This window comes from Plecotus auritus (genome assembly GCF_963455305.1).
Source record: "Plecotus auritus genome assembly, chromosome: 1".
NCBI lineage: Eukaryota > Metazoa > Chordata > Mammalia > Chiroptera > Vespertilionidae > Plecotus > Plecotus auritus.
The window spans coordinates 46,415,413-46,428,130 of NC_137770.1; the positions used below are offsets into that span (position 1 = coordinate 46,415,413).

The window sequence follows — 12,718 nt, forward strand, 5'->3', positions numbered from 1 at the left end:
TATGTATCCTTTTCAGGTTTGGGGAAATGCCTTTCAGCCATCCCAGCAGGCGATAACGTATGTGACTCAGCCCTTGTTAAGTCCCCAAGTTCCATCAACCTTTCGATGAAACTCTTGTAATTATGACATGCTGGAATTGGCTTCCAGCACAGGTGCTCTGTAGGGCTCCCCTCCCCCCCTTTTTATTTTTTGGTTATCCTCACCTGAGGACATTTTTCTTTTTTTTAATATATTTTTATTGATTTCAGAGAGGGAGATAGAAACATTGACGACGAGAGAGAATCATTGCCTCCTGTACACCCCCTACTGGGAAATGAGCCCACAACTGGGCATGTGCCCTTAGCTGGAATCGAACCTGGGACCCTTCAGTCTGCAGGCTGATGCTCTATTCCAGTGGTCGGCAAACTCATTAGTCAACAGAGCCAAATATCAACAGTACAACGATTGAAATTTCTTTTGAGAGCCAAATTTTTTAAACTTAAACTTCTTCTAACACCACTTCTTCAAAATAGACTTGCCCAGGCCGTGGTATTTTGTGGAAGAGCCACACTCAAGGGGCCAAAGAGCCGCATGTGGCTTGCATGCCGCAGTTTGCCGACCACGGCTCTATCCAATGAGCCTGACCAGCTGGGGCAGGATATTTTTCCATGGATTTTAGAGAGAGTGGAAGAGAGAGGGGAAAGACAGAAATATCAATGTGAGAGAAACACACTGATTGGTTGCCTCCTGGACTTGCCTGACCAGGGCCTGGGCTGGGGAGAAGCCTGCAACCAAGGTCTGTGCCCTTGACTGGAATAGAATCCAGAACCCTTCCATCTGCAGGCCAACACTCTATCCAGTGAGCCAAACCCAGTAAATGCAAGGCACAATCCTAGATCCTGGAAATATGTATTATGACTATCACACAACTTTGTATTTCTTTTTGTTTTAAATGTCTTGATTGATTTTAGAGAGAGGAGGAGGAGGGAGAGAGAAACATCAATCGACTGCCTCCTACATGCCTCCCCCGCCCCCGCAACCAGGGATTGAGCTCCCAAATCTGGGCATGGGATGATGCTCAACCAACTCAGTTACACCGGCCTGGGCAGGGCACACAACTTTGCATTTCTTAGTGCTTTTTTTTTCAATTCTTTTGGCATATCTAAGTAGCATAAAGTAAATATGTACATACAAAATAAGTTCCTAAAATAGTTTTAGTATTGGCCATTTTTTAAAAAAGGCGTTTTCCTTCAAGATTTTTTAGAAAACTTCTTAAAAAAATTGACTCTAGAGAGAGGGAGAGAGAGAAACATTGTTGGGTTGCCTCCCGCATACTCCCTGACCAAGGACTGAATCCGCAACCTGGGTATGTACCCTGACTGGGAATCAAACCCACCACACCTTTGGGTATATGGGATGACGCTTCAACCAACTGAGCCACACTGGCCAGAGCCAGTCACTGATACCTTTATTTTGAAAGTCTGAATTGTCCAATATGTCTAAAGTGCATTTTTGCAGCTAGTCAATAGCAGCATTTGTTTTGTTTATAAAACCTTAAGAAATACTCAGGCAAGAGCTGGAAAAGTCACAATATAAAAGAGTGTGATTTATATATCTTCTTCCTTAATCACTCAAGATAAACACTTTGCATGAATTAGTTTATGAGTATACAAGAAATATACAAAAAAAATCATTATTAAAAAAGTCCATACGGCAATGAGAAAAGAGGGTCTTTCTTTGCTGTTAATATTAAATATGGCAAGGCGTATAATATTATAAGTTCGTTGAATCCTAGATGTCTTTGGGAAATCTTTGATCTAGGCCAGTGCATAATGTATCTGAGGTCTGTGAGAGTCAACAAAGCTGGACTTCTCCTGGCATGGTTTTGGAGAAATCACCAACACAATGAAAATGTTCTTTCATTACTGAGACTGTCAGTTCATGGCTTCTTGCGCCTAAAATGCAAAAACAGCATTTAGTGTTGAATTTTGCTATCAATTTCACATTCAGGGTAATTTAATCTCTAGGAGAGCTTTAAGATAATTCAACCAAAGGACTTGCATGCATGTATATGAGCATAACCAATGGACAGACTGGAGGGTGGGGGAGGAGGGCATGTGCTGGGGGTGGGGGCAGCTGGGTAGAGGTCAATGGGGGAAAAAGGAGACTTACGTAATACTTTTAACAATAAAGAATTAAAAAAAAAGATAATTCCTGATTTTATCATGGGAAATATTCAAGTCTTCTGAGAAAGCAAATAACTGTTACCAAGTATGCTTATCTAATATTAAACTTAAAAAACAGGACTTATTCCCATCTTTATCCTGCTATAGCAATTTTATATATTGCCTAAGGAATATATGTGTTAAATATGAACACGTGGACTTATTTAAGTAGATATTTGAAAAGAAGGAGTTTTGTTAATATGGAAAAAGACTGTGATCTGGAATGGTCTTTAGAGATCATCCAAGACTCCTGGATATGTGTTTAATAGAAGAGGGAAAGTATGACTCCTTCCCAAACCTATAAATTTTACCATTGTTTTACTCTAGTGAATACTTAATTGCTGTAACAAGACCAAGAGGCAAGTTAGGAAAGAATGAGTTACAGGAAGAGCTATCATTCCTGACAAAAGCCTTTAAGCTCCCCTCCTTATAGGTGATCTCAGTTCAGACTCTGAAAGCTTTGACCATTGGCAGAATGTGAACAAGAGTGAGCCAATCTTCCATCTCTTTCTGTTCTTGCAGCTCCAGTTGTTCTTATCAAGCCTTCCAAGGTCCTCGGCCCTGTTGCTGCCTACTGCAGTCTGACAGTAAGCCCAGGTATCCCAAGGGGTAAGCAAAAACCACTTATGTCCTCTGAAAAGAAGTGGATGACAAGGAGGAGGGTGGTGTTGGAAGTACTAGAGGGAAAACATATAGGCCCCTGTTACCCAATACTCACTTGGGTTGTGCATGATGCTGATACCCAGGTCCCAGCTGAGACCCTGCTCTCATCTCTACAGCCACAGAGCACTGATAGGAAAATTACAGAAGAGGAAAAGATCAGTTCCTCTCAGAAGTCTATAAAACACAATTCTGTTTAGATAGGTTTCATCAAGGTGAACTCCACCTTGCTTTTCTAGTTCAGCACAGGTACCTGTCAAAATACCAGTCAGATACTGCAGCTTATTTGACATAGGCCACAAAGACTGTGATCTGGAATGGTCTTTAGAGATCATCCAAGTAAATTTCCTCATTTTAGATAAAGAGGAGTTCTTGAGAAATTAGTGGCTATAGCTTGCCCTGGCTGCCACCTTCCCATATGAGCCTCTTCTTAGGAGTAACAGTTCCACAGCAAAGTTCTGCTTCTGAGAGATTCCCATCAATCTGAAGTGAATTCTTGTTATCCTAGGGCAGCAATTTTCAACCTTTTCTCATCTCATGGCACACAAGCTAATTACTAAAATTCTGCAGCAATACCAAAAATACTTTTGCTTATCTGACAAAAAAATAAAAGGGTATATACTTTTGAATAGTAATTACCCTTTTTGCTCCAATGTGACTTTTTAAAAAATCAGGTGCCTACACATGTATATAAGGATTTCTGGTACCAAGAATTAACCAAACAGACACAACCTTATTATGTGACATGACCAATAAGATGCAACTTCAACATTATTATAATACCTATATATTTATGGTGTAAGACAGGGCTGCACTGGCAATGTGAGATCAGACGTCAGCTACTTCAAAGAGCATGAAAAGCTACAGCTGTGGGGCTTAAAATATGACACCCCTAATTTTTATTAAGCAGACAAGTATTTAATTTTTACCCCTACCCTGGTTTCTACATCGGTCCATTCAGACTCTGCACCATCTGGTTGGGCAGGTGCTACTGTGGAAGATCTTCTTTTTCGACTGGAAAAAGGGGAAACATGATGCAACAATTATTTTTGCATCTAACAGCAGACAACATTAGAAATAGGGGAAATACCACTACAGTTCTTCAGAGAACAAAAACAGAATACTTTTACAGGCTAGCCTGTTCCTGGAGAATGAGCAGCTAAGAAAGCGACAGCCCTCTAAAGAGAAACGTTTGATGATCACTCACCCAGTCGGTGATTCTTGTTTCAAAGTCTCAATATCAGTAAACTGAACAGCTTGTCCACCACCCCTTGTTTTATACACATCACCCTAGAGCCAAGAGAAAAGGTCACCATTACGCTTTCATACATCCAAATGATAAACGTACAGATATACTTTAAATTGATACTGCAATCACAAAACCAGATGGTGCTTGGGACTGCTGGGCCTGTACTATTAAAATACTTTAGAAATTTGAGTACATCTCTCTCACTAAACAAGAGGTCCAATGTGATATAATCAGTACCATTCTTAATTGCAGAAAATAGTATTATTTTTCATTCAACTTATCATATAACTATGCTTAGGATCAAGAAATTTGCCAGAAATTTCTAAATGTTCTAAGGCATTATACTTTCCTCTCTGGGTGTGCCATCCCCTTCATATTCAAATAACTGTCTTATTTGAAACTATAGTTATAATAAGAACCACCCTCTAAATTGAATTTAAAATTTAAAACTTTTTTTTCTAGTCTTGTCTTTTACTTCCCTGATTATTCATTGACTATGTTCAGGGGGAAATTATTCTATAGGCAGAAAAGAAAGGGCTTTGGGTAGCTCAATACTAAGTAATTTTGATAGGTCAAATTTTAATGTGGGCTTTTTATCTTGAACTGACAGGAAGCAAAGGTAGTTCTTTGTTTAGGTTTACTTTTTAAGTAGGGGTTAAAACGAGATACACATTAATTAAAAGTATATAATAAATCTGGCATTCCTCTAACAAACCTGAGACTCTAAGCTTAATTAAATAGAAAGCAAATTTAGTCCTGGTTTAACAGATTCACACCCTAAGCAGTTACTTTAGTTCTGTAACAAAGAGCTTATATCGTATACCCATTTATGTCCCAGTGGACACTGCCTGTGTGTCATCAAAGGAATGGAAGGGTAAATGGTTTTTTGTTGACTTTTTGTACATTTTTTCTCCTGTACAAATTTGTTTTTACCTTAATTAGTTTAGTTTCAATCACCCCATCGGAGGCTAGTTCTTGGTGGGTCAGCATGTACTTCTCACACTTAGCTAGTGCCTTTTCATTTGCAACAGACACTGTGATGGCATGAGGGACATGTGGCTGCATGACTGTTTCAGTTTGCACGTTAGAGGCAGGCTTATGATCTACCCATCTGTCTCCTGCAGAGCGTGATCGTCTGTGTCGGAGACGAAGTGGTGGTGCATTCTGATCAAGTTGAAAGGAATCAAGAAACAAGCATAACCCAGAATTAATTTAAGGGTATTATTAGAAGTGCAGCAGGTTTGGCTACATTAGTTGCTGACAATATTAAAACAAATGTATGAACTTTTCCAAAAGCTAAATATATTATTCAAATGCTTTAAATGTCCTCTTTGAATTTAAACACAAAACCAACAAGCATCTTTTAACACCAGCTTGTATATTATATATTCTACCAGGAACTTCCCTTTCAACAAAGAATGGAAGGAAAAATTCTGGCAATGCTGTTAGTCTTTCCTGTGTAGGTAGTATTCAAGACAAAATCATTTCATATTCTTGATCAAAACCCAATATTTGTGTTTGCTATTGTGAGGTAATCTATTAGGCCCACAACTATGTTAAAAGCTTCAATAATATCAATACAAGCCTAAACATTTCATAGATCTCTAAATAAAAGAGAAAATACGCCTTACACAAAGACAAATAAATAAGTAAATAAATAAATAAATAAAAGCTGATTGGGCTGTATAATATAAAATGCTAAAGAACATAAGGTAAAATTAAGAACCCCATGTATAAAATGATTAAACGAATGTAAATAAAGTACTTCTGAGTATTTTCTGAAATTTAAAAACCTCTAAACAGAAGTTCATTAAAAAGTCAAATACAACAATGGCTATAACATATCCCCACCCCCAAACATTTCATAAATGATTCCAAGAACCAGATAAAGAATATAATGTCAGCCCTAGCCAGTTTGGCTCAGTGGATAGAGAGCCTTGGCCTGCGGACTGAAGGTCCCAGGTTTGATTCCGGCCAAGGGCACATGCCTGGGTTGCGGGCTTGATCCCCAGGAGGTGGCTTGCAGGAAGCAGCCAATCAATGATTCTCTCTCATCATTGATGTTTCTATCTCTCTCTCCCTCTCCCTTCCTCTCTAAAATCAGTAAAATATATTTAAAAAAAAGAATATAATGTCAAACCAGCCTCTATCATACAATGAAAAACTATTTGCGTCCAAGTCAAATGTCATATAATTTTGGAAAAACTAAATTTAGTATATTCAATCTGTGAAAACATATTTCACATAAGACATAGTTAATAGTTGGAAGCAATGAGTTATCTTTGGTAATTTGCCAATATATTTGTTTGTAAAACTGAAAGCAAATGACACAGTGTACCCAAGGCCAAATCCTTCCAAGCTAGTCAAGTATGAAGACCCCAATTTCAAAATGCTTATTCTAGAGCACTAACATATTTCCCCTATATAATTAGAAGAAACACATGAAGCACTAATGATACATCATGACAGTATAGAACACGGCAATACAGTTTGTCCCAAAAGATGCCCAAGCTTCACAGCAAGCAGGAAACTTTCCAAGATAGTCTGGCTCTCATGATCTACCATTTAGCAAAAGTGATAGTTTTTTTGAGCACATTTAGCAATAAATATATTCTGAAACAAGCTTCAGAAAGATGACAGACCTTACAATCTACTACAATTTATGAAATAAATGGTATTTAAAATTTTATCCTTACTGAAGTATAATTTCAACCTTCAGGACATAATTTTTGACCAACAAACCTAAATGCATAGATACTAGCCTAAACTTTTCTGCTGCACTTCTTAAGAGATTATGATTTCAAGTGAAAAAGAAGTTCAAGTATCTCTAGTAAATCCTCTTAAATATTTCCTAGCCAAATTAGGTGTTAAATTAATGTTGACCAGGCATAAGCAAACCATGAGTAGTTTTGTCTGTAAGCTTTCATGAAATAAAGGGGATTTACTAGAGTTGATCAGAAAGACCAGTCACCATAATTTGCTCCCTAAAGAGGTTTAAAGCAGTATCTGCAAAGTACAGAACTTAAGAGACTTAAAAAAACAAAACAAAAACAAAGGCAAATAATTACTCTAAGATTAATATGTTTAGAAGAAAAAATTAAAAAGAGCTATATATTAAGATTTTACTAAATGTAAGTGCACACTAGTAACTTGGTTCATTTATTCAGATTTAGGGGGAAACTTTACCTTAATCGTTAAGAAAATATAAATGTGAATTTATTTAAACACCCTTGATTGAGGCAGAGCCCTTGTAAATTGAAATAAAGGTCTTGAAATTAAAAGCAATTTATTGGGCATGCAAACCTTCAGTAGTTATAAAATAACTGGACTGAACTCTTCAAAATAATGTCATGAAAATAAAAAAAGAGCAGAGGCCCTAACCAGTTTGGCTCAGTGGATAGAGCGTCGGCCTGTGGACTGAGGGGTCCCAGGTTCGATTCTGGTTAAGGGCATGTACCTTGGTTGTGGGCACATCCCCAGTGGGGTGTGTGTAAGAGGCAGCTGATCGATGTTTCTCTCTCATGGATGTTTCTAACTCTCTATCCCTCTCCCTTCCTCTCTGTAAAAAAATCAATAAAATATATTAAAAAAAAAAAAAAAGAGCAGAGGACTGTATTATATTAAAAGAGATTAAAGAGACATAACAATCACATGCAAAGCATTCACCTTAATAGAATCATGAATGGAAAACAGAAAAACCATTACTGGGACAACTGGGAAAATGTAAACATGAACTATATATCAGAGGACATTTATTCATAGTTAATATTACCTTTCTTTAGTGTGATAAAGATTATGGCTATATAGAATTATATCCTTATTCTTAGGGATGAAGTATCATGAAGTCTGACTACATTCAAAGGTTCAAGGAAAAAAAAATGTTTACGTATCTATATAAAGTAACAATTGGTACATCTAGATAAGGGGGGAAAAAGATACTGTACCATTCTTTCAACTTTTCTTTGGGCTTGAAATTTTTCAAAATAAAAGTTGAAAAGATAGTTTAAAAAAGTAAAAGTTAAAAAATAAAAGTTCAAAAGCAGCAAAAATCCTAACTTGGGAAGAAACCGTAAGAAAAAAAATTTGGAGCCTGGCCGGTATGGGTCAGTGGTTGAGCATCAACCCATTAACCAGGTCATGGTGTATTCCCCGTCAGGAAGGATACATGCCTAGATTGCGGGTTTGATCCCAAGTAGGGGGGATGCAGGAGGCAGCCAATCAATGATTTTCTTTCATCATAGGTATTTCTTGCTCTCTCCCTCTGTGAAATCAACAAAAAAATATATTTTAAAAAAAAATCAGAAAATGTGCTATGACACTCATATTCACAAGCTCATTAGCTTATGCAACTAAAAAGCAGATTACTCTGGCATGTGCCCTACTGACCTGACCCTGTGTTCACTGAACACAGGCATTTAAAAAAAAAGTTTTTTATTGTTACTATTTTAAAATCTTTTTTACTTTGTTTTTATTGATTTCATAGAGGAAGGGAGAGGGGAAGAGAGAAAAACATTGGCTGGCTGTCTCCAGCATGCCCCCTACATGAAACCTGGGTGTGTGCTCTGAGAAAAGAAACCAGTGACCTACTGGTGCATAGGATGATGCTCAACCAATTGAGCCACATGGGCCAGGCTTCTTGAGCTCAAGAGCTAGGCCTCAATTTTGGGATGATTTGATCTTTCAAATGAATATAAAAATTAGACCTTGTTTATAATGGACCTCACCCACCTTTCTGTCGAATTTTCTGAACCAAGTTATAAAAACACAAGATTAAATTCTATTGCTATAATGCTTTAAAATAACACTGGCACTAACCCTGTAGCATTGATCCTCTTCTACTTCTATCTCATTTCTGAATGTAGGAACCAACTCCCTGCCTTCAGTCCAGTACATCCCTCGCCTTCTGTCTGACACGATACAAGTTTTACTTTGTCCTGGCTCCTGCTGCCTACGCCTTGCAATGGATGTGACATTGGGAGGTGTGTTGTACGAAGGAATTTTCTGCTCCCATTCCGAAATACAGGAAGCTACTGAGATGCTGCTGCAAGAGTTAGAGCGCCTATGTAGTTGTGGCTGGCTCATGAGTTGCTGGCCGTTGGAAATCTGAGCAATATAGTTACCAGAAAGCTAAAAAAATTGAAAAGAAATTAATGAGCAAGACTGAAAAACTGAGAGAAAGAATTCATTACTTTTCTATAATTTAACACATGAAGATAACATTATAATTATTTGTACTAAATTACTACATTTTTATACTAAATTTGTGTTTATACTAGATTAAAACAATTAAATAGAAGTCTGAGAAATATAAGTAATATAAAACAAAGAATTGATTCTCATAAAAACAGTCACCTAATCTAGCCCTAAATTACTACACAACTACAAATAACTTACAGGTACTGGCGATGGAGAAACAGATCTTGGAGTAGCTTTTTCTCGATCCCGCTCCCGAGAGGGTCTCTCTGGCTTTTCAGTTTTGGGTTCAGTAACAATAGCCTTCAGTTGTTTCAGTTTTTCATCTTTCACCCAGAGTTTATTTTGCATCTCCAGTTGTTTAGCTGCCACTCGCCGCTCCTATGGATTATCAATGGCAATAGACATTCTAATTCAATTACACTATACAAGTACACCAGATTACTGAAACACTGTCATAAAAACTATAGTTCTCCAATTCTTCCTGAGGTAACTATACTCTATAATGTTTATGAATTTCAAGGGCAGAGAAAGGAATGAACCAAATAGGCAACTATTGCCACCACCACCAAAACCCTAACCTGGCAGTCATTTAAAACACTACAATTTGAAGTAAATCACCCATCTCTGCGATAGGCAGAGGGATGACACTCACGCATTCTTTCTCCCACTTCATTGTTGTTTCCGTCACCATGCCTTGCAACCTGGCTTCTAGTCTGCGTTTGTCAGAAAACTGTTGCTGAAGTTTCTGATTCTGGGCTTCGAGTTCCTGTTGCAGATTGCGCTTATCTTCTTCATAGATAGTAGTTGTTTTCTCTAAAATTTCAATCTGGAAGGCAGACCATTATGTTCAATAATTGGTATATAAATACTTCATGTAGCTCTAAAACAATCTTTAATAATTTGTTTATGGCAAGCAGAATTGTGGAAAGAAAAAAATCATGGATAAAGCATTTTCCTCTAAAATTTCACCTGAATTTACTACCTTAATTCCTAGAAATGAGAACTTTTTAAACATGTTCCTCACTGAAAGATGAAGTTATAAATGATTTAATGTAAAAATTATTTTCCCCTAAAATTTAGGCCTAATTATTTTTTCTTCTTCTTACCAGCCAGGTCATCTTAACAGTCTGAGTTCCCAAACACTGGACTGCTGCTTGGTTTGGCCCTAAGTCTTTAGTCACTGGGCCTGTGCTAGTGGAGGTTGGTCAATGTTGGAGAAAGATGTTGCTTTTCCTATATCCATCACTGCCTCAGGCCCAGGGTCTCTGGACAGCTGACTGTCGTGTTGGCAGTGAGAAGGGCACCACGGGTTATACTGAGAGGTGTGTTGTACGAAGGTGGAGTCAGAACGGACCTTGGTTCAGCAATCTCAGTAGAGTTCTGGCTAAGAAAGAATTCAGAGCCAACACTCAAATGATAAGACAGTTTATTTAGGAAGTCACAGAGGTAGAAGTGAGCAGTGGAAGAAAGTAAGTTAGAGATGCAAAAGGGGCCCTTGGAGCTTAGGAAAGACAAAGGTAAAGGTCACATGTGGGGGTGGGGCGGAAGATGGGAAAGGAGCAGTCGTCCTCCAGAGAGGGAGAGCGCCAAGCCCAAATTTTTATTTTTAAATTTATTTCATTATTTTTTAAAATTCTCACCCGAGGATATGTTTCCATTGAATTTTAAAAAGAGACGAAGGGAAGAAAGAAGAGTTGAAGGGAGGGAGGGAGGGAGGAACATTGCTTGGTTGCCTCTGTGCCCCCATGACCAGGATTGAACCTGCAACCTTTTGGTGTATGGGACAACACTCCAACCAACTGAACCACTCAGCCAGAACTTATAATTTTATTTTTAAGGTTATTTTGGTTGAGATTAATTTATCTCTAAAATGAGTGTTCCCCCCTAAATGATCCTCTATAAATGAGTGAAGAAACATGTATTGTCCAGTAATAAGTTAAAAAACCAAGCTATAATCAAAGCTAAACTCTAGAAAGCCCTTTATAAAGCTTACTTGTTTGGGCCAGAGAACATTTTCTTCAACTGTTAACATCTAACTCATAAAACTAAAGAGTATAACATCCCTTTTATGCTTTTCACTCACATTTCCTCTTTTTTGGGGGGTGGTAGGTTGAAGATTAGTAAATAACTAAGTGATAACTTTTAGTCAGCAGTATTTACAGACCTGGAGAGCATAAGGATTAAGTCAGAGAACAGTAGTAAAAATAGCCATTCTAATATTGTCAAAACCAACCTTATATTCTAAAGTTTTGGTTTTTTTCTCCAGTCGTTCTATTTCCAATTTTTGTCCTGATATCACCTTTTCTTTTTCATTCAGTTTTCCTTGAATGGAGTATTCTTTATTTGAAACACCCTTGTCAAATTCTTGCAACATACCTTTAAAAGTAAAAGCTGAAACAAAAGCACGCAGGTTTTGTTTATTCCAATTCCAAAATAACAAACCCACTCAACTTTTTTAGCCAATACTACAAAGTCTTTCATTTGGCACTATGATATCCCAATCCTTATGGGTAAATAATTGGCTTTAAAACAACAAATACAAAGCCAGAAATAACAGGTTCATCCTAGGAACAGTTAGATCCAAATGGAATCCCTAGTCACCATTTACTAGCTATGTAACTTGGGCAAGTTATTTTTCTGAGCACATTTCCTCATTTCAAAATGGGAATTTAACTACCACTTATCTCATACCTTTTTTTGGGGGGTGATAAATTGATGATGGTGCTAAGAATAAATACATCACTGAGCACTAACTATGTACCAGGCTGTTCACTCTTCTACATGATTTTCATAAATTATCTCACAACACCCTCTGAAGTAGGAATAATTACAATCCCCATTTTGCAGACAGGGAACTAAGAAAGAGAGGATTAAATAATTTGCCCAAAGGTACAGTTATAAAGTGCCTTATAAGTACCTAGTAGGAACTACAAGTAGCTATTATTCCTTTGTGTACATCACTGTTAGTTTTAAAATGGGAGAGAATACAAACCAACTTTTTTAGTTTGCTTTACTTTCTTGGGGAAAAAAAAAAAATCCGTGGGAAAAGTTTGTTAGTCTAATTAAACAATGCCTTGAGCACTACAAGTGCAAAGAGAGACAAAATAATCCTTTCTTAAAGATCCACCCCACTCCAGAACTCAGATTCATTGCAAATTTCTAGAGTTAAAATGATTGTAAAGGTTTTGGCCTTACAATGTTTTGTAAACTCATCAATCATCATTTGTCGTAGCTGATGGCGTTTCTCTAAAGCTTCAATAAGCCTGGGGAGAGTCTGCTCATCATTGATATCCAAAATCTCGCAGGATGGCAATGGTGGAAAACTCTGTAAGACCACTTCTGTAACCAACAGTTCTGTATTGAATTATAAAAAATTATTAAAAGTTACACAGGAGAGAAAGAACTTAAA

At 37.4% G+C, this 12,718-nt stretch overlaps 1 protein-coding gene across 1 annotated transcript in view; it reads right to left on the reverse strand.

Moving 5' to 3' along the window:
* Nucleotides 1-1,431: 1,431 nt before the first annotated feature.
* The window catches only part of KIF23 (kinesin family member 23), a 53,752-nt gene continuing 42,465 nt past the window's right edge, over nt 1,432-12,718 (reverse strand). Inside the window, exons 14-23 of the mRNA XM_080672683.1 lie at nt 12,505-12,663; nt 11,543-11,700; nt 9,962-10,135; nt 9,508-9,687; nt 8,929-9,240; nt 5,047-5,277; nt 4,072-4,154; nt 3,800-3,878; nt 2,923-2,993; nt 1,432-1,934 (exon numbers count right to left, since the gene is read on the reverse strand). Coding sequence (XP_080528809.1) covers nt 1,919-1,934; nt 2,923-2,993; nt 3,800-3,878; nt 4,072-4,154; nt 5,047-5,277; nt 8,929-9,240; nt 9,508-9,687; nt 9,962-10,135; nt 11,543-11,700; nt 12,505-12,663 — 1,463 coding nt within the window. The 3' untranslated portion in view covers nt 1,432-1,918. The remainder of the gene's footprint in view (nt 1,935-2,922; nt 2,994-3,799; nt 3,879-4,071; nt 4,155-5,046; nt 5,278-8,928; nt 9,241-9,507; nt 9,688-9,961; nt 10,136-11,542; nt 11,701-12,504; nt 12,664-12,718) is intronic.